The sequence below is a fragment of the Amblyomma mixtum genome, chromosome 2 (assembly GCF_055824585.1).
Source record: "Amblyomma mixtum isolate Tamu chromosome 2, ASM5582458v1, whole genome shotgun sequence".
NCBI classification, from domain to species: domain Eukaryota; kingdom Metazoa; phylum Arthropoda; class Arachnida; order Ixodida; family Ixodidae; genus Amblyomma; species Amblyomma mixtum.
Genome location: NC_143013.1, coordinates 309,866,739 through 309,887,468, shown reverse-complemented (window position 1 = coordinate 309,887,468; position 20,730 = coordinate 309,866,739). Strand labels below are relative to the sequence as shown.

The following is a 20,730-nucleotide window of genomic DNA, read 5'->3' as shown; positions in this document are numbered from 1 at the left end:
GGACCATGACGGGTGCGGGGATGAAGATTTATTGTTCGAAGCATGTAAGTACATCGCATACGAGCCAGAAGGTTCATGCAACATCGTACAAAATCTTGGAGCTTGGACTGATCGCAGCGTCATCAGTTGCCATTGTATGGGTGAAAAAAGAAAAACGCCAGGCAATCACTGCTTTCGTGTGATGTTGTTACTTTGACAAGGGTGTTCTCATATGAAATGATACACTGACCGAGTGACGTAGAGAGTAGGTGAGTACCGCTTCACTATATTTTCCTGTACAGCGCCGCGCTTTAATTTACCCTGCTTATAATAGAGATTGATGCGTAGATCATGAAGTATTGCATCGAATGCGCTTCCCGTAACGCTGCTAGCCCAGCAGCTGCCATACGGTCACGTGATCTTAATCGTGAGCCGAACAGGAGGGGTGCAGTCTGAGTTCTTTGCCACGAAAAAATATTTTTCTGAGTAAAGCTGTCGATTTATACGCGCCGCCCCTGGAAGGGTCATTCATGTCACCACCTGGTGCTACCACCAATATAATTATTTTTCCGTACTCTGGAAAAATTTTCCGTATTTTTGGGCTCACCTGCCGTCCCACAGCCGTAAAGTTAACACACTGCATAGTTTATGAAACCAACGCCGGTGACACCCCGAATCAACATTCAGGAGAAAACCAAGGCAGGATGTTCGCCAGCCTCTACAACGCTGGCAATGTAGAGACGTGGAAAGTGCACTGAAAACGTCAGAAGTTATTGGAAATATCAGCGTCTGTTACGCTGGTAACATGAGACGCCAGCAGCCACAAATCTACCAAGGCAGGAGGCGCTCTTGTCGTTCACTTAGTGAGTCTTTGTAATAGTTTAGGAATGTCATGTCAGAACTCTTCGTGTTTGTGTGTGTGCGTATTCAAGCATTGCAGTTTTCCGGTGTCGCCAGGATTAGAACGCAGTAAGTCCCGCAGGCGGGTAAGATGCTCCCTCTATACACCGCTGGTGGCCAAATCCACTTTAGATTAAGGAGTGACGAAAGGAGGGTTTCTGAGAACCAGACACTTGTCGCAAGGCAGCATAATGCCGTCCCAGTAGTTGCAGCCATGTGTCGACTGTCACCGCCTTCGGCCAACACAAGATGCCACGCACAAGGTGACGAACTGCTCTTGAGCGGTTCATCCACAGTTTTTCGGGCGAAGTTCACACCCGGAGGTTCCCTGATGTAAGTCTTCAAGCACATTTTGCATCGCTTCACACCAGCTTGTCAGGGCAATGATGTTTCCCGGGTCGTTGCGTTGAGCTTGAATGCCCGGCTTCGAGACCTTTCGAGGAAACGAAAGATGAGCCAAGCAAGGCCGATGACAAGAACCACGACGCCCGTGGCTCGCATCATGTTGTCGTAGCTCCCAATGTTGTCTCGAAAAAAGCCTGCGACGATGGGGAAATTAACACATGCGGCGCATGAAACCAATAATACAGACGCAAATTGCGGCGCTTGAAACACAAGGGCAGAAAGAAGAGAACCGGCAAAATAGTGCAGTCCCCTCACGCCGGATAGGGTCGGGCAATATGGCGGCGTCTCTCGAAGTGGGGGCCACTCGCCACTCCACAGATTCGTCGCTGCTGCTTCACTGCGTCTCGCGTTCGCGGGTAATGAACGGTGTGCGAAGATTTTTATTAATGCGTTAGTATTAGAAGTGTCTGTGCAAGCATGCAAGCGTGCATGCAAGCGTGCATGAAGACCGCCGCCACGCGTGAGCCCTGTGACGTCACCACCGCCTGCCCACCGTGGCAACCTGCCCCCCGGGTTATGAGCAAACTGCCCACTGTGGCTGCAGGTGGCAGTCAAATAATTCATTGGTCGCGAGAGGTTGCTCGGTCAGTGCAACCTGGGTCTGCCAAGCGCCACCGGTACGCGGGCAATCTGCCAGTGACCTGCGTACGTTTATTTCGTCAGCTCGGTTGTATTTAAATTACCACCTACGCAGACTACCTTAGTTTCAAACAAAAGAACCATTGATATCCAGAAAGAAAAATTTCTCTAGGGTATTTTACTCGCTTTGGCAAGTGCCAGTTTTCTGTTGGCATCCTGGTCCCCACTGTCATTTCTTACACAGCGTTATGAAATACAAATAGTCTGCAGCGTTATTGGTTGTACGGAATTGAAGAAGGTTTACCTGACTTCTCCTGACAGTGATCCACAGAAAAGACAGGGCAGGAAGATGAGACTATAATAACATCAAGCAAAGTGAACATGGGCTGAGTGGCAGCCGCATCCCTCTATCCAAAATTTCGGCAAGAGGGCTGTCTTCACCCAGGAAATGCGTTCTTCACTGGCAGAGGTTAAACAGGGCCTTCGCTCCGAGGAGGAAGTAGAGGTGAAGGGAAGTAGGGTGTGATGTGGGAAGGTTGGTGACATGGGGATTGTGGACTTGAGGAGACTGGGCTGGATCCAGTCGTGGGGGCTGCCGCCACCTCACCACACTTCTCACATCACGCTCTCTTCCTCCTCACCTCTACTTCCTCTTCTGAGAGAAGACACTATTTAATCCCTGTCGATGATGAACGCACTACAAGGACGAAGACAGTCCTTTTGTCGAAATGTTGGCTTGCGGAATAAAGCTCCCATTCAACCCTTGTTCATTTTGGCCTATATTACCAATAATCCCATCCTCCTGCCCTCTTTTTACTGTGATTAGATTGCATTTCTTGCCGAAAAAAGCTGACCGGTCCATAGGGAATGTGCCATTCCTTTTCCCTACAAGAAATATCTTTATAAATTATGATATCCTTCCAATCTTCGCATTATACTTTTACTGGCTTCTATTATGCTATAAATACGCTTCACGACAACGTGGTGATCCCTCCATTGTTCGTGGACAATTGGGAGTAAACCGCAGCTGCCGTAACACGAGACACAAAGAAACATGGATCCCTCCAACATCGAGAACTGACTCTATGAACCAGTACTTTAGTTACAACCTTCCCGTCTTGCTAAACAAATTAGGCCATGCGAATTTTGATGTTACCAGCAATTCAAAACACAAAATCTGTGACTACTGCCCTGACAATTTCTGTCTGTGAAAGAAGCAGGCATATGAATTTTCCTTTTTTATTGTTTGTGACATCTATACTATATATTCTAGTTATTTGCAAACATTTTCTTTCAGTGCATGTGTGTATTGCGATTTCTTGCATCTGTGTTCGCTCCTAGCGTAAGTGTAGATCTGTATGGCCTACCCGTGACATTCCGAATTGATGAGAATGATGGGAGACCTGCCTTCCTTCTGTACTGCCACTATCTCAAGGTGTCGGGGCCTTCTGTCCAGCTGTTACCACAGCTTTTAGTCCTGACTCCTCCTTTGTAAGGAAAATAAACTCGAACTTGATCATTGTCAGAAGTAGTCAGGCAAAACATCTTCATTATGTACAACCAGTAGGAATGCAGACGCTTTGAATTTCATGACGTTGCGTAAAAGAGACGGTGCGGGCACTAAATAGTTAGATAGGCTCACACGTCAAAACTACGGATGCATAGCCTGGCCATAGATTAGCAAGCTACACAAGACGTGATGCGTGACAGAAAAAAATGGTTTAAGCAGAATCAAGCAAGAACAGAAAACAAAAATATAAAACCTCAACTTACTGCTCGAAGCAACTCTGTCAGTGTCACCGCATCGTGCAGGGAATAGAGAGTGGGGAGTTCAGAGACGATTTGGCAGCTTTTGCTCTGTTTTGCGAATGCGTTTTGATTTCTAGAATGCTAGACAAGGAGATTAATTTAGTTTAAAATTGAGCTACGATATAAATGTTTACTTATGTATCGCCGAATCCAAATTTACGATCTAGTCTAAGAAGGTATTAAAAATATTACAAGAGATATTGTAGAAGAAAGCTTCGATTCAGGCCGCGCAAAGGAGGGTGAAGTCCGTAACAAAGATGCAAAATTGATAACACCGTAAATATTCTGCGAAAGGTTTCGAGCGTTTAGGAATGCAGCGATTTACATTCCTAGAATTTCTCCAACATAGAGGTGATGCGTAATTAAGTAGGACGAGAGCTCTCCATTCAAAACGGACAAAGAAGCATTTTCACTGCCACATGCAAATAAAAATTTTTTCGCTCTTCCTGCTGTCAGATAACCTACGCGAAGAATCAACTTTCAAAGCGTCAGATACGGACTTTCCTGAAGACGTCACTCCAATCCCTAGAGAAAACCTAGAAAATGAAACAATGTTATCCTAGAGCTATTTCACTTCATTTTTCCTCACTGGTTTCGACGCCACCTATCCTTTGTTATCGCCAAATTCAGTCACTCGGCGCGGTGAATGTTAAATATATATTGGAATCGAGGGAAAAGAAATACGTTTTGCCGAACCCAGTAATAGATTCGTTAGACGAGAGAAGCAGCTCTGAAGGATAAATAAGATGTTTCTTTCCTGGATATTAAGCATTTTGCTTCACACTTCTTGTTATTTTCTTTTTCTTTTAAGAAGTTACCGACATTAGGAATTAACTTGGGATGAGCGTGTACTTTATGAAATTGGATTTCACCTTCCTGACGTCCCAGTGAGTTCGCAATTAATAACAGCACTGGGCGCGTGCATTAAGCACGGAAAGAGAAGGGAGGCGCTAGGGTCTCACCAATGAGGGCAGGTCTTCCGAAGGCCGTAAGACCAGAGAAGAAAGTTATCACTCCCATGGCTGCGGGAATGCGCTTTACGCCAACGCCCTCGCCAAGTATCACACTGAATAGTACTACGCTGTTGCCGACGCCGTAGCCAGTTGAAATGCAGCAGCACATGAGGCCGATATATTCCGTGCAGAAAGGGATCACCTGGAAAAAAAAAAAAAGATCAATATGGCATGCTGCTGTTGCTTCCGCTTTCTTCACGGACTGCGAGAAGTGCAGCAACGTTAATCAATATAATGTGACGCCATAATAAGTTGGAACGCTTGTTTAATGCAACATGGTATCATACAGGTCATGTTTAATACAATAAATCACTCCCAGGATAGCACTCCGCGAAATCGAAATAATCGTGCAGCTTACCTGCATGACCAAGCCGAACATGGCGCAGGATAGGCCTAAGATTGTCTTCTTCTCAAGAAGACCCGTGTCGGCGACCCAGCCGCAACTCAGGCGTCCCGCTATGTCTGCAGCTGCGAACGCTGAGAGCAGGTAGACAGCTTCGTCGAGGAAGATACCTCGGTCTCTGGCGAAATCCATCACCACCGTCATAAATAACATGTTGGCGTTCGTGACGAATACGTACGTGATGGTCACCATGACAAGTATGACGCCGAACAGCCGTTTTTTTTCTTCCTGTCGCCCCGTCGCCGTCGGCATCGGAGATTCGTCGGCATCTGACTCTGTGTCTTCGTTGCATTCCGACTCCGGTATGCTGGTGATAGCATTGCTGTGAGCAGCTGGTTCGTAAATGCAGTAAAAGTTTGACAACGACGACGCACTCGACGAGGATCGACGTACCCTGTGTCTCGGGCTGGGAAGCTGGGAAACGTCCGGAGTGGCAGGGTGATGTAGTTGATCTAACGCTTGTGAGGTGACGGCGGGGTCATTTTTACTTTCTCTGTAGGCGTCATCTCGACAACCGCTGTAGTCTTGGCTTACACTTCTCTGTAACGCCGGCGCTGGTGATTTGCCTCTCGGGTAGTCGTTTATGAAGTCGCTCCATTCACAGTTTTCCTCTGAACAGGGCTGAATATTCCCCTGAAACAATCACGATATAAGCAAAGTAAGGTCACCGTTTTCCAGTGGTAGTTTTTTCGCGACTACAAGGCTGTGGTATTGGCATTGAACGTACCCGTGTTTTTGGGTTATGCTGTGTACCACTGGCTTGAAGTTGTTGCATGCTCATGTGCTCCACTTTCTTGTCATCGCCACTCCAGTCGAATGCTTCGTTCTCTTTACCTCCATCGGAGCCTTTCTTGGCCTCAGGAAAAGCCGAGAGCTCATTTCGCTTATTCAGCGATGCATTTTTTTCAGCCTGCTTTCTCCTGGCCTTGAGTCTCTTCTCCCTACAGACCCAGGGAGGCGACCGCACAAATAGGGAGCACACCGTGGAATGCATCATCACGGCGCCAAATATGAGGAAACAGCCTCGGATGCCATAAATGTCGTTGCAGTACTTGAACAGGACAGGGAACACGAACGATCCCAAGGTGGCTCCTGCGTAGATGATGCCACTGGCGCGCACTTTTTTTTCCTCGAACCACTCGTTGAGGCAAACGGCGTTCGGCGTTATGGTCATGCCCGTGCCCATACCTGCGCATGACATGGAGTGAAATAGTTAGAGTGTTACCCTCCGTAAGCCAAAAACGATGCGAGGCTTATAAACCTCCTAGAAACTTTGCAACACAAGTCAATTTCTCATACAGGATATATTTCAATACAAATGCACTGTGTTCGTGAACTAAAGAAAATGAGTCACTCGAAGAAACTGTAAACTGCTTGGATGGGATTTTAAGACGCGCGTCAGGTAAACTTACACAAGAATCATACATGCGCTTGGAGCAACGTACACACTAAGAAATCAGTTGTAAAAAAATTACGACAAGGAATGTCAAATTTAATATTTTTGAATAAAAATTTAGTGGAAATCAAAAGGAATAAAAACTTCATCTCTGAAAAATGAAAACATGCTAGTTACGAAAACATTTATAAAGAAACATAGCCTAGAAACCTGCACAGGCACATGAAAACGTCGTAAGCCTGCGACTCCAAAGTGCCGCTTTAGACCCCGAGGTGCTCATCAGCAGCTCTTGCTCGAAATCATAAAAAAACACTCAGCCATTCCCTCGACAACGAACACATCACTTTTCATGGCTGTACGGCTGACATGCGGTAATATTGGTAGCAACATCGCCGATGAACCTGCGTAGTCAGCTGTTCTCATTGCGTAGGCTGTACACATTGCATTTTAGAAAACTCGTGCGGCTAGTCAGCTCTTGATCGAAGTATAACGTTGTCCAAATGAACTTTCTGCAAGCCGACTTGTAGCCTCCATACTCCTGAAACCTGTGTCAGTGTCGTCTGAGGCTCAGGGTCGCATTTACAACTGCACATTAAGATTTGACTGCAACTGCATGCACCATTGTGTAGGACACTACACACATGAGGGCACCATCACATACACAATCTCTTTCGGTCTTTGTTTTGATGCTCTAATTTTTTCCTTGCGGGAGACCTTATGGTAGCTTGACACGGAATCCCTACTTGTAGCTCAAGATACTTGGACCGTTGCATCATCGTTCCATGGCCCAGAATGTCATTCGACTGCCGCTTCGGTGCCTTAGGTCAGCAGGCCTCTTGGACTCTTCATAGAATGGATGCCCATCGATACTTAAAGGGTCAACCTGTGTGTTTCTCTGCCCTGTTTCATTTGCCTATTTTAAGGCGAAAACCTTTAATGTCTCATCGTTGTAAGCAGCAGTTGTCGACAAAAATGTCACGCTTTTCAGTTGGTCGAAACGGTCTTGACGTCACAGTGCGCCAATTTCAAACGGGGCGAATTGTACTCTCGCTAGTAACCATGCAACCAATTGAAGGGATCATATAGTGATGCTCCAAGTAAGTGGGACTGAGCTTAGTTAATTGCTTAATTACCCAATTAGCTTAATTAACTTTTCTAGTCAGGCCATATAAATAAATAAAACCGAGTAAGAAATTGGTCGAGCTCGGGAATCGAACCCCGGTCTTCGGAGTGCGAGACGAGCATGCTATCCACTCCTCCATGCCAGCTCGATGGTTTGGAATGAACAAAGGCGCGTCTAGTGAATACGGTATCTTCGCTCACTGCCATCCTCCTCCCTTCCCTTCCGGCGAGGTTTAGCTGTCCACCGAGATATGAGAGAGAAATACATTTCCATTCCTCAAAACCAATTTACCGACGAGCGAGGCGTAGAACCGAATGGGCGATGGCGTTCTATGGACTCCCTGGCAGCGTTGCAAGACGCTCTCGCGTTCCGCTCTTAGAGGCGAAGCTTAACATCTTAGCCACACATCAGTGACCGCACTTTAGGTCAAAAAAGTGTACCCCCCACCCACTGAATTTTGACGGGTGTCCACCGAGATATGTGAGACAGTTACTGCGTAATTTTCTTTCCTCAAATGCAATTTTCATTTTCTTCATTACGGGCCATCTTTGTCTTTCTTCTTTCATTCCCACTACCTCCCTTCCTCTACGGTACGGTTCAGGTGTCCACCGAGATGACAGAGAATTACTGTGCCATTTCCTTTCCTGAAAAACAGTTGCGTTGAAAGGGCAAGGCATTGCGCCGAACGGGTGGCGTTCCGTGGACTCCCTGGCAGCGCTACAACACGCTGTCGCGTTCCAATCCTAAAGGCGAAGCTTAAGCGTCATTAATTAGCAGTTAATTAATATTCAGGCATTAATCAGTAATTAACCATTAATTAGTGATTTGTCGTCACTTAGTAATTAGTACTCAATTACATGTGACGCCACCAGTGCCAGAGAAGCAGTGAAAGTGATGCGTAAACCCTTTCGCCTCTACGCACTTTAGACAGTCAAAGTGCCCCCTGAATTTTTTTTCTTGCTTTTATCCTCCTGCGCCCTTTGAAGGACAGCCAACCTCAGAGAGGTCATTCCAAGTTAACTTTCCTCTTTTTTTTTTTTTTGCTTCTCCTGGGTCTCATACAGCGTTGTCAGGCATATATCAACGGTCTGTTAAATAATGCTGGAAGACTGGTCACTTTGGGCCTTGTTGATTTCCGACAGATTTGATTAATCTTGCCAATGAATCGCATTGTGGTCACAGTCGCCGTTGTTGAGCACTGAACTCAATGACAGTGAAGCAAGGTGAGCCGGAAGGCTCTGCACCATGATAACACCTTTAATCCCTAGTTATTTTCACGACGAAATCTTCATAGGGATCAGAACAGCCGAAATAGCAGTGACTGCAGTCTTTCCATTGTCTTGTCTCTGTTTTTTTGTTGCCGTTGCTGGTGGCGCTCGTATTGTTGTCTATGTGGCTGTGTTGTTGTTGTTAAGCCTGACAGAGCAGAATTATGGCGTAAGAATGTAACTGGTAATTAGAAAGTAGAGTAAAAGCGTAAGATTGATAGCGACAACTCTGTTGACTCGCCATAGTTGGGTCGGTGGAGGTGCATTATTTCACCACGAAAAATGGTCGAGACTTCTGGGATTTTTTCTCATCGACCTTTTTTATCAGCTTCGTCTCCACCGTTATACGACGAGCAATCACTGTATTAACAGGAAAATAGTGCTGCAATTGTTCTTGTGTTTTTAGATAATGCAGATTAAGTGCTTGCGATCTAAAATGTTGGATCTAGAATGTTCTGGCCATGTACCGCCCAGCACCCCCTCCCCATCACCCCCCCCCCCCCCCCCCCCCCCCCACACACACACACCCCTGTTTAGCAGCAGAAGGGCTCGCTACGTGCTTCAGTGGCACTGTACGCACGATTTCGGATCCGATCGAATCAGCACCGCTAACAAAGTGTTCCAGAACACATATAACGCTCTCAGAACCGAAGAAAGAACAATTCCGGCTACTTACAGCAGCGAGTCTGCAGACACTTCGAAAAGATGTGAATCATTTGTCAAAAGTATTAAATTCACAGGTTTTTCTTACATGTTCTCCAGGGTGTATCGCTTTGTATCGAAAATATTGGAATTTTTACGTCGAGAAAGGGAACCTCTAAAAACCTTAAAACTTTCAGGGGAACTCGAGAGCCCTACCACGCAGCTTAGAAGTAAACCTCTTGGGCTTTATACCTTTAATGACGGCTGTTCATTATGGCATAATACGGGCAACAAACCGCTGTCCTGATTTCGAACAGTGCAAAGTCAGCGAGGTGAGATTTAAACCACGGGCTCTACACCCACCCATGTTGTCTCTAAATTATTGTGAATTACCTTGAAATTATCTTGAACGCCCCAACTAGCCAGTATTTACAATGCAGAGCGTCTTTTTGTAAAATGCATGGGCGGAAATTTGAATATTCTTCCTTCCTTCCGGTTCCTTGGATGCTGATTAATTCTTTCTGCCACTGAAATTGGTGTATCGCTGGCTACAGCAGGCACTAGCTTCACATAACGTTGTCTTAAAATGTAATTACTCTTCCATATCCGCACTTTGGGTAATGGCACTTAGAGATTGGCCACAATCATTTCTGGCAAAGTTCTTTGTATAGAAGCTGCTTTCTACCACTCATGTGCGCAGCCTGTATCGCTTCCTGACGTATAGGAAAGAGCGTACAGTGGAGACCATCACCAGTTGTCGTCCAGTTCGGTGTCGGGAAGACATTTGGGAAGCCGGCAAGCCTCCCTCCGAAACCCCCGGTTCCGCCGCGAGAAGATGTCTTCCATATGTGACACCAGTCTCCAGTCTGCTGGGCGCTTGCGGCTCTTTCCTGCGACATGCTACGCTTCTTCAATGTGAATGGAAAGAGTTCTTTGTCCTTCTGTGTCACAAAGTAACTTCGGATTGCATTTTCATTCTACACTGCCCTAGGGTATACTGCTGCCGGCTCTATGCGTCAGGAGTGCTGTTTCGTTTTTCCCGGTCATAAGTTGCTCCTCACACGGAGTGCGCCATCTGTAATCATGTGGTCCAAGTGTTGATATATTTTTTTTTGTATGGTGGTTTAAGGGGAAAACTTTTCAACTTGCTGGAACCTCGTTGCCTGGCCCCTCGATCCGCCGTGGCCGCTCGAAGAGGCTTTTGCGACATGGCTGGAAAAATCGCGAGCGTTTTCGTTTGCGTGTGAAACAACCTTAAATAAGGATTCCCAACAGCCCAGACATCAGGAACTCGCTGCTCTGTTCAGGATGTAAAAAGGCCACTGCGTGCCCTTTCTTTCGTGCACAGGCACATGACTCAAAGAGTAACAAATAAATGGAATGAAAATGCAGCAATGAGAACCAAATGTATGATTTGTTCTCACCGTGGAACACGCCAAGCAATATTGTGAGGACCAGGACGTTGGGTGCAAAGAAGCAAAACATGACGGCCACTGAAGACATGACTGTACCAATGATCGCAACCGGTCGCACACCGAATCTTCTTACTGCGAGTGCAACGACGGGACCTAGTGAAGAAGAAAAAAACACAGCAAATGGCAAACTGCACCAATAAATGAAAGATGTAAAGCGTTTAAACAAGCGATTAACCCTGATTTGTCTCAGTGGAGAGAGTCAGCTTGACAGCTACGTTCATGTCGACACTTCGAGGAGGAGCAAGAGGAGAAGGAAAGACAGGGAGGTTAACCAGAAGAAAAAAAAAACCGGTTTCCTACCCTGCACTGGGGGAAGGAATGGGGGTTGTAAAGGTGAAAGAGAAAAGAGAGTAACAGGAAAACGAAGTCGTTAAACCTGCGTCTAGGGTATCTCCGGAGAAGCGCAAAAACAACGTTAAAGGTTAAGCACATGACTGATTACTGATTCTAAAGCGCACCCGATTTTCCACCTTACTGAAACTGAAAACGCCAAGAAAGAAGCTTAAATCGCAAGGAAGGAGAAAAGCACAGTAAAGCAGTCAAGCGTTATAGTCTTTAGCAAATCCGAAACGCCAACCTCAGAAGGTTCAACCGACCCCCTGTGAGGGCAAAAACGCTGCTTCAGTTTAAATTCGCACGACAATTTCAATGCGCACGCGAATTTCAGGCTCAGTTGACCAGAAAAGAAAGTCAGCTTCGAACCAGGAGAATACAGTAAATTGGCGCCTTTAAAGCACATGTACTAGTACCACTCTAAAAAGATGTGAAGGCTTGTGAGATCTGGGTGCCACAAAAGAAAAAAAAACATGTGACGAGGGAACCACCAAAGCTTAGGAAAATTAAAGGTGCTACATACATGCTAGTCTTTTTGGGACTGAGTGCGTTACCACAGCTAGTTTATTGTATCGCAAAGAGCAACAGATGCTCCTCTATAGACTTACTGCGCAGGATGTTCAGTTGCAGTAATTACTTTCTAGGGATAGCCGTTCGTCACCAATACTAAGAGAAGCAGTTGGCCTCATTTCACCCGTTTTCGGCACAATGTCCCTGTCGGTACATGCGCATACAATCAGATGCTAGGACTCATCCGCTTACCGATAAGATTGGCGCTCGCCGGAACCACTGAGATAGGCCAGGCCGCTTCTTGTCTGCTGACGTTGAAGCACTCGACAACATTGACGTATACGACGCCGGCAGAGCGGATCATCACCACCGAAAAGAAGTTCATGCAAGAACAGGCCACCGCCACCACCCAGCTCCAGGGACCGTCTGGCTTCATTGGCGGCCGGCCACCACCCTCGCGGCCCTTTGATTTGCTCGCGTCTTTGGCGTCGCTCTGCACATTGTTCGCCTGGACAACGAGGAAATAGAAGACAAATGAAATGAAGAAAAACCATGATAACCAGCCGCCTTTTCCTCACTACTCGCCTTAGGTAAAAAAGTAGTCTACGTAGTCTACGCCCCCCTTGAGTTCACAGCGCTCGAGCAGCGGGCACCATACAATAAACTTTCACAGGGACATCTAAATACATAATGATTTGGCAGTGAGATAGCACTAGAAGCTGCTCAAGCCTTTACCGGTTGGTTCATATGGTGGTGGCGTCACCTTCTTCCAGCCAATGGGAATTATCCGGTCTGGTGACGGCAGTTCCGTCCAACCAATGGGCGATTTTTAAGGCCCACAAGATGTTCTCTTCCCGATGAGGCGCTGTTCTTATGCCATCGCATTATAAACTGAGATTGTGAACAGTTCCTGGTTCCCGGGTAAAGTGCACGCGTCCACACTGCTTTTAAGTGTTTGTCGCTCTCCATCCGCTCAACCTTTGCGTCAGAACAGCTGTTGCTTTGCTTGCAGGCAAGTGCACCGCGTGAGCGTTCTGCGCAAGGGTGACGCAGGCTACACGACTCAAACAGCACGTATGTGTAGGCGTGCACATAGCGATGGGATACTCAAGGGTTAGAGGCTTGTTTGGAAAGATAAGCGGGCGCATGTTTGCTGCGAGATTTCCCGTATATTGCTGCCTACGGTAGCAGAGTGGCAAGTATACGTCCGTCATAATGTTCTTCAAAGCATGCATCCAAGTGAAAAGAAATAAATAAATGGGGCAGTTAACCTCTGCCTTAAGAGTATGAGGTGATAGCGTTAATGAGGTAATGTCCATGTGTGCAGAACTGGACATTCTATATTTAACATTCACAGATCCCTGGGAGCCTTCATGCCCCACCTGGCGCAGTGGTACAGCGGTTAGTCGGTGCGCCAGTGCCCTCCAATGGCAGGTGCTCCCAGATGGGCCTTGTGTGGCCCAGGTTCATTATTATTCATTAATTTAACTGTCATTTGCCACTGTGGGCAGGCTGTGATGACGCCGCAAGGTCACGTGACATAGGTGGCCAACCTGTTTCCTAGGTTGCTCTCTGGGGTCCACCCGCCGGAGCGATACCCGTTATTTTTAGCTCACAATGCCGACGTCGACAGCGCATTTTATGATGAACGGGTCCTTTAACACTGTCGCGTTTAAAAAAAAGCAAAGCAGATGTCCTTGCCAGTAGCAGCCACTGCTGGCCGCAACGGCTGCATTGTGAGCTCGTTTACTTGGCATAATATAGCTGCTGGACTCGCTTTATTGCGAACAATATAGTATAGCAGGAAGGAGTCGAGCAGGTTAGATGTAAACTCTTGGCCTGTCTGAACAAAATATTCGTACTGTGTAGGGAATTCGATTGCTGCTAGGACCGTGCACGCCGACAAAAAATAAACCCCCAAAAAATACCGAAGAAAGGAATCGAATCAACGAGGCTTCCGGGCCAGCAGCAGTGGAGCGTCAATATATCTGGAGACGTCGATTTCTTTGCATGCAGCGCCGTGATGCTTTGTAACCATGGAGCAAAAAAAAAAAAATGGAGGGGACACGTAAGCTCCACATTAAGGGTATGACGCGACAGCGGTGGTGGTCCACTCGCCTTCTAGATTGCTTCTCTAGGGATTTGTCGTGGAGTTTTAGCTCACAGACAATGACGGCAACAGCGCCGACGGCGACGCCGGATTTTCTGCAACACGAGCTCCTTCGAGGTGCAGCGTTAAAAAAAAAAAAGAAATTGAACAGAGAGCATGACGTCACGCGGCCAGCTTTCGTAAGCGAAGTGCTCACGAAGACATTCCATCCCCTGGTTTTCCACACTCCGAGTCCGTCCCTGATGTTTTAGTGTCGGCATGTTTTAGTGCGCGGCCAATGGCGCGGGCGTATACAGCTATGAGCTTGGTCGACAGTCAGTTTCCTCACACTGCTTCGCGCATGAGTGGGCGCAGCTGCGATAGATATCGGTTTTATGGTTTATTGGGGTTCAACGTCCCAAAGCGACTGAGGCTATGAGGGACGCCGTAGTGAAGGTTTGGTTTGGTTTGGTTTATTGGGGTTTAACGTCCCAAAGCAACTCAGGCTATGAGGGACGCCGTATTGAAGGGCTCCGGAAATTTCGGCCACCTGGGGTTCTTTAATGTACACGGGCCTCTAACATTGCGCCTCCATCGAAATGGACCGCACGCCATCGCGTGGTGTGATCCCATGCGGAACCGGCTTTCTCTTTTTTACTTTTTATAACTGGGCTTCAAAGGTGTCGGCGGACGCGCTCTCCTGAGTTTTTTCTCTCCATGTTTGTAGCCAGGTGATCACGTTCGCTTAATGGACGCGCTAGCAACTCCTGGAAGGCTGAAATGAAACTCTATTCCATTAAAGAAAATGTGCACGAATTCGAGGTTCTACCTGTGAAGCTGGGATGTATTTTCAGGCGCGGGAGTCTTCTTAATAACAAAAAAAAAAAAGAATTGCCAAATGTCTGATTGGGAGGCAGAACTGAAGCGCCACCTGTTAAGTGTAGCCATTCTGGCGATAAAATTTATCATTACTAAACCTCCGTCCTCCCTAACGTGTTTCTGTGAAAACCGCATCACCTTCGTGACAATGTTTTCTGAGTTATTGAATTTTTACTTTTGTCTTTGCTATCAGTCACCCTGTATTTCTACAGTAGTTTTCCGTCAGCGTTGCCAATAAGTTGCAACGGAGACAACGTTGCACGTGAAAGTGATGAATCAACCATAGTCGGCGGAGAATTCACCTGAACGGAATTCGTGAGCTGGGCTTTAGTGTGTATTTTACTTTTACACAATCTTTTGGCTCATCCAAGCTCTATTCAACGTCGAAATGTCCTTTAAAACTCTCTCTACTGGGCCCTTTCATGTGTGCAGCCTATAGCCTCTTCCCCTTCTGCCTCTGGTTCTCACGAGAAATGTCCGACATTTTTGGGCGCTTTAAGTTAAAAGTAACGGGAATGACGCTAGGCTCACTTTGACTCTATTGCTGCATTATTCAGCTTAGCACCCACCCAGAAACAGATTTGCTGACGCCAAAAAAGGGGCTAACAAAGATAATGACCAAAAATGTACTGTTAGGAGGATGAAAGCACACACTAACAATGCCACCAGAGCAGGGTCAGATATCGCCAACAACGCTGCTGTAGTGACCTCTTTAGTGTACGCCTTTATCATGCTAACCCACTTTTATTCTCCACTCTGACCTTGTCTGGTGTCTGCGTATCTAGCGCACGCCGGCTTCTGTTTGCTTCTTTGTGACTGCTTCGAGGCACGTCTTTTCACTTTTTATTGTTTGTTTGATTGTTGCATTTGCCGTTCATTTATCCGTTGCACCGTAAACGCTATTTGAGTATGAACTTCATTAAAGTTTGAAATTGCAGCTCTGACCAGTTGTATTTGTTTTTTCCTTTTGTCGTCGTTTATTGAATGCGGTGTTTTTTTCTTCGAGAGTTATGAGCCAACTAGCTCGCAGGAAGGTCTTGATTGGACTTTAACTACAGCTGCTAGCGTGCTTTCAGCATCAGGCAGCTGGTGTGCGCAGCCGCGCCATGCTTTTTTTTTTAATGACGCAGTATAATTTAAGGCCGGTATATTCTAAGCATAAAAGTTTTGCTGAGATCAGTGCACAGCTTCGACGGAACTCAGCCATTCATACCGTACATCCATAATGCACCTCGCCATCTGGGGAAGGTGGCTGTGCAATTCGGAACAGGTGTATTTTCTGCATGTGAGCGTTTTCACACCTGTGCTAAAGTCTGAATTTCAGCAGGAATGAGTCACAATAATGGGTAACCAAAAAAACATGACCGTTTTGTTGCGCGTACAAGCGGCGTGATCTGCGAAATCCAAGCTCTCTTATGACGCAATCCTACTTTCTTCAGACAGTACATTGCCAAAACTAGAGTGAAAGAAAACTGTTATAATGCGAAGATCTTTGCGTATTGCTTTATAGGATTTCTTTTTGAAAGCTGAGGGTATCCACAGAGCTGACGAAAAACAGTGCAATGGCTCAACATATTCGCAACAGTTGACAAGAAAAGGTGAAAGAAAAGGCCAACGAAATCCAAAGATTCTCTGAAGAATGTGTTTTACAGTCCTTTCAATTGCCTCCTTAGTGGAAGTCTAATGTGTTTATCCCAGGCAGGAAACCACAGATGGATCAACATGCCATGTTTATGCAACATATGGCACATGCCTTGCAATCGTTTTTGTTGGTTATCTTTCTTGGTTCGTATTACTGTCTTTTTTCTATGGTTATTCTAGAAGGCACTGAGTAGAAGGATCAACATGCCATGTTTGCACAACATATGACACATGCCTTGCAATCGTTTTTGTTGGTTATCTTTCTTGGTTCTTATTACTGTCTTTTTTCTATGGCTATTCTAGAAGACACTGAGTAGAAGTAGTTGTTAGTGCTGTGTCTCGTGCTTTTCTTTGCTCTCTTTTTAGCGTCTGTGTGTCTGTTGCACGCACACATGCAAGATCACTAAGACCAAAAGAAACGTTTCAGTAACCGTTTGTATTGGGACGGCTGACACCCCGTTGTCTACAAAACTGCGGCTACGAGCATAGGGTCAAAAATTTACCGCGCATCTCCTAGTTGCGTCATTCATCCCCTGGGACTGTTGTCTCTTTCGACCTTTTCTTGCTGCTAAGTTCCTGGACATTGGCCTTAAAGGGACACTGAGGAGAAATTGAAGTTGGCTTGTATCGACAGAATACCAGCTCCTGATTACAAAAACGCCACTCATACTGACAACAAAGCTCTTGTAACGTAGAAAAGAGCAAGAACCAAAATACAGGTATCGCCGCCACAGGCCAAACTCGCAAGTACAAGCGTGATGAGATCATAGGACAAAACAGTGTTGCTAGAACGAATGGTTCGAGCAACACCAGGAACCGAGAAACCATGCATCACTGAGGCGCAGCCAATGCATTCGCAAATCTCCTTGACGTCGCCAGATGGCGCCACGTGCCCGGCTGCTACGCGCGCTCCTGAAGCATCGGCACAAATCAGCGCCTGTTTTCTGGCGGTAGGCGGGCTCCCGGTATTCCGCTAGCGGTAACAAGGTACACGGTATGCTAAAGGTGTCTATTTGCGAGAACTTCGTTGACGACTTCGAGAACGAGATCCATCGTAACGCTGGCAAAACGCCAGTGCAAACGTAATCGAAACGACTGTAGCGACGGCCGCAATAGCCGATAGATGCCTTCAACGTGCGGCCGGCGGTAGCTTTCTTTTCGGCTGCTGCTAGGCCGCACTGCTGGCAGCCAGAAATCACGGAGTCTGCGTTACGTCATGTGCACGTCATGTTTCACGTCTCTTAGTCATGTGTCGTCATAGACGAATCCCAAGTTTGAATCAGAGCGGCGGGAAAAACTTTTTCAACTTCGAATCCAAATTTCTCAGAAATAAATGCATCTTTCGCTGCCGGCCAAGTGGCAACAAAGCCATGACATGCCGAACTATCGGATTTTATTATAAAAAAAATATTAATAGTGCTCTCCTCAGTGTCCCTTTAAGGGCCATTGGCGCACAAAGACAGGCGACTGCTGCTACAGGTCTTAAAGGGCCTTTGAGACCACTTACATTACTTATGTGCAAGCACCGTTTGTTGTTCACGCTATAGACCCATTTTCTGCTGTCTCCATCTTTCTTACCTATTTATTCATCGTGCGGACGTATAAGGTGATAAACTAAGCCTGGGTCTGGTCACATTACTGGCTTTTCTTTATAAGCTGTATTCCTTTAGCCACTCAACGAGGCAAGTTCCTGTTTTGATCAAATGTGCAATAAGCACAACCCCACAACTCTATCCTAATCTGATTTTTAGCGAAAATTCGTTTACCGCAACTTCCGAACATATCACAGTCGCCATGACTCAAGACATTTTTACGTTTTTGCGAGCTCATTGAACGGCTATACATCAGAGTGACGCAAGGGTGGGCCCCTTTAGAGATTATAGAGGCGCTAGGCGTTGTAAATACGCTCTGACGCAACTGCGTGAGAATGGCGCTTTAAAGTGGCGTTTTAACGCTTCGCTTTTTGACAGTAAGTACCATTGTAAGATAGTGTGTATCCTTTGAGGGTAATGTGTTTTATTCTAGTACCAAATAGTGCCTAAATCATGAAATTGACTTAAATTGGACTGAGCTACACATTCCATGCATCTATGTACTACCTAGAAAATATGCAGCGAGACTAGAGCAGCTACACTATAAATCAAGCCAGAATTTTACTCCTGCCTGACCACGTTTGACGCAACAGTGTACCTCTACAATGCGCGGTTTTTCTTGTCATGCTAGGGTTTGCAGGCCACGCAAAGCTAGACGTCTTCGCAAATATTCGCGTGTCCGAGAGAAACTGTACTTAGCAGAGATTTCAGATGGGTGCAGGAAGAAGTCATCGTAGGTTGTCCCTTCAACTTATACGTAATGTGATGCGTGGCAGATATATAATTTTCTAATGCAACCACAAAGCATGGTTCGGACAAAAGATGCTGCGGATAAGCTCAGCTCAGCATAACAAATTTTTAGCGTTTACAGGGCCAAAATGAAGCCCTTTCGTAGTCTCTCGCAAAGTCGGAACATTCACGACTTAGCACGTTTGTGGAATCTAAGCCATCCCGGCGACTTCAACTACTGCTATACGCCTCTCCCGCGTTGAATCACCACTCCTCTGGGACCCGGTGGTTTTTCTATTACGCCTGCAATACGATATACATTGTGAGTTATTTTTCGCTCTTAATAGGGCTGCCTCTTCGCCGCACGAGTACTTCACATGCGAAGGAACAATTGAGCATGTGCTCAGCCACAATCACCATGTAGGTATACGAGTGTACGCTGGCGGCACTCAGCCAATTGGACTGTCATCTCCTCACGCTGCCAACAATCTAACGCCATGGCCTGGATTTTTATCATCGCGAAGGCCACCAAAGCGCTAATGCGACGTTTTGAAGCTCCATGTTTGAAAGAGTAAAGGCTAAAGTTCTAGGGTTCAATTTTTTTCCCTTGAAAGAGGCCTACGGGCTAGTAATCGTGAAAATGAGCTCAAAATACCATGCGCAGCGTGAACAATTAAAAACAAACGATTTCGCAGCCAGAATTTTTGTCTCGCTCGGCGCCAGCACTGAAGTGCACCCTAACGTCACGGTCGACTGGCCAACCTGGGTTACCGCAATACTGATGACGTCGGCGCCACCATCAAGCGCTGGCTGTTTCTGAGAACAACTACTGCGTTCGGTGACGTCACAGTAATTGGGGCGAGTGCACCTTGACGTCACTCGATTCGGGTGAAAATGACTAGCGGCTCCTCGGAGAACAATCAAAATCACCTTAAATTATGTTCCACTCAGAGCCTGCGACTGGTCCTTACGCCTATGAAACAAATCATTGCTTGCGTTCGAAATATTGCGCCTGCGCACCATTAAGAGGCTGCCCATAGACGCACTGTGGCCGTTTTTGTTTCTTTGCTGCGACACTGTTCCCTCTGTTGTCCATCACTCCCTTAATGCGCCTCTTCATTTGGAAGCCAGCCAGTCTGCATTCCTTCGCTTTCTTCTGCTTTTCCGCATTATACTTTCGTTTAGTGAAACTTCCAGTTATCTCTTTCAGCGGTTCATGAACTCCACACGATAATCCACCCTGATAAGCCCACTAGTTGATTACATGAAGCATTAATCACACGATAATCCCCTGCCCACTAGTTAATTACATGGAGCATCAATTAAGAAATGCCAGGAGCCAGTTAATGATGCGCGCATTCTTAGATGTGGCTGGCGCGCGACTCACCTTGCTGTCCATTGTCTTGAGGTTTTTCAGCAGAGAAATGTCTTCGGGAGAATGACGCGGTTGAAAGGTGAACGTTGTTTCTCGTAACCAGGCCTCCCTTCTTGCTCGGCGCAACCGGCCGCCACAACGCTGTGCCTCGAACAAAGCTGGGTCACTCTAATTGCTGATACCATTTATGTTGGCCATATCGCAGCCACGGTCAAGCTCGAGATAAGGCGCTTTTCACGTCCTGCTGACGCAAACCTCCTCTCGCCGTCAGTCCGGGAATCAGTTTGTGATAGTGGCACGTTATATAATAGGTGCACGTCATTTTCTGCGTTGTGACGGACTGTCTGCTGCAAATAAGGATAACAATCGCTACTTGAGAACACGTGCGGAAAAAAACCGAAAATTGCACGTTATGTTTTGTCCGGATGGTGCTGCTGCTAGCAGCGGCAGTGACACGAGAGCAGCGTTGACGAACGTGGGCCTTCTTTACCAGTTATTAATTGCTAATTATACACTTCTGACTGGGGCGGGTGTTTTCGACAGAAGTGTCTCAAGCAAATGTCTGCAGGCGTTTGCATTGAGCCTCGTAT

At 46.5% G+C, this 20,730-nt stretch overlaps 1 protein-coding gene across 1 annotated transcript; it reads right to left on the bottom strand.

Moving 5' to 3' along the window:
• Positions 1-6: 6 nt before the first annotated feature.
• LOC149364938 (uncharacterized) lies at positions 7-20,394 on the bottom strand. Its single transcript, XM_089574923.1, has 7 exons — positions 20,153-20,394; positions 12,088-12,343; positions 10,942-11,085; positions 5,816-6,276; positions 5,044-5,721; positions 4,635-4,827; positions 7-1,418 (listed from the first exon to the last, which is right to left on the bottom strand). The coding sequence occupies exons 1-7, from the start codon at positions 20,162-20,164 to the stop codon at positions 1,255-1,257; spliced, it is 1,908 nt and encodes a 635-aa protein (XP_089431049.1). The 5' UTR covers positions 20,165-20,394; the 3' UTR covers positions 7-1,254.
• Positions 20,395-20,730: the final 336 nt, after the last annotated feature.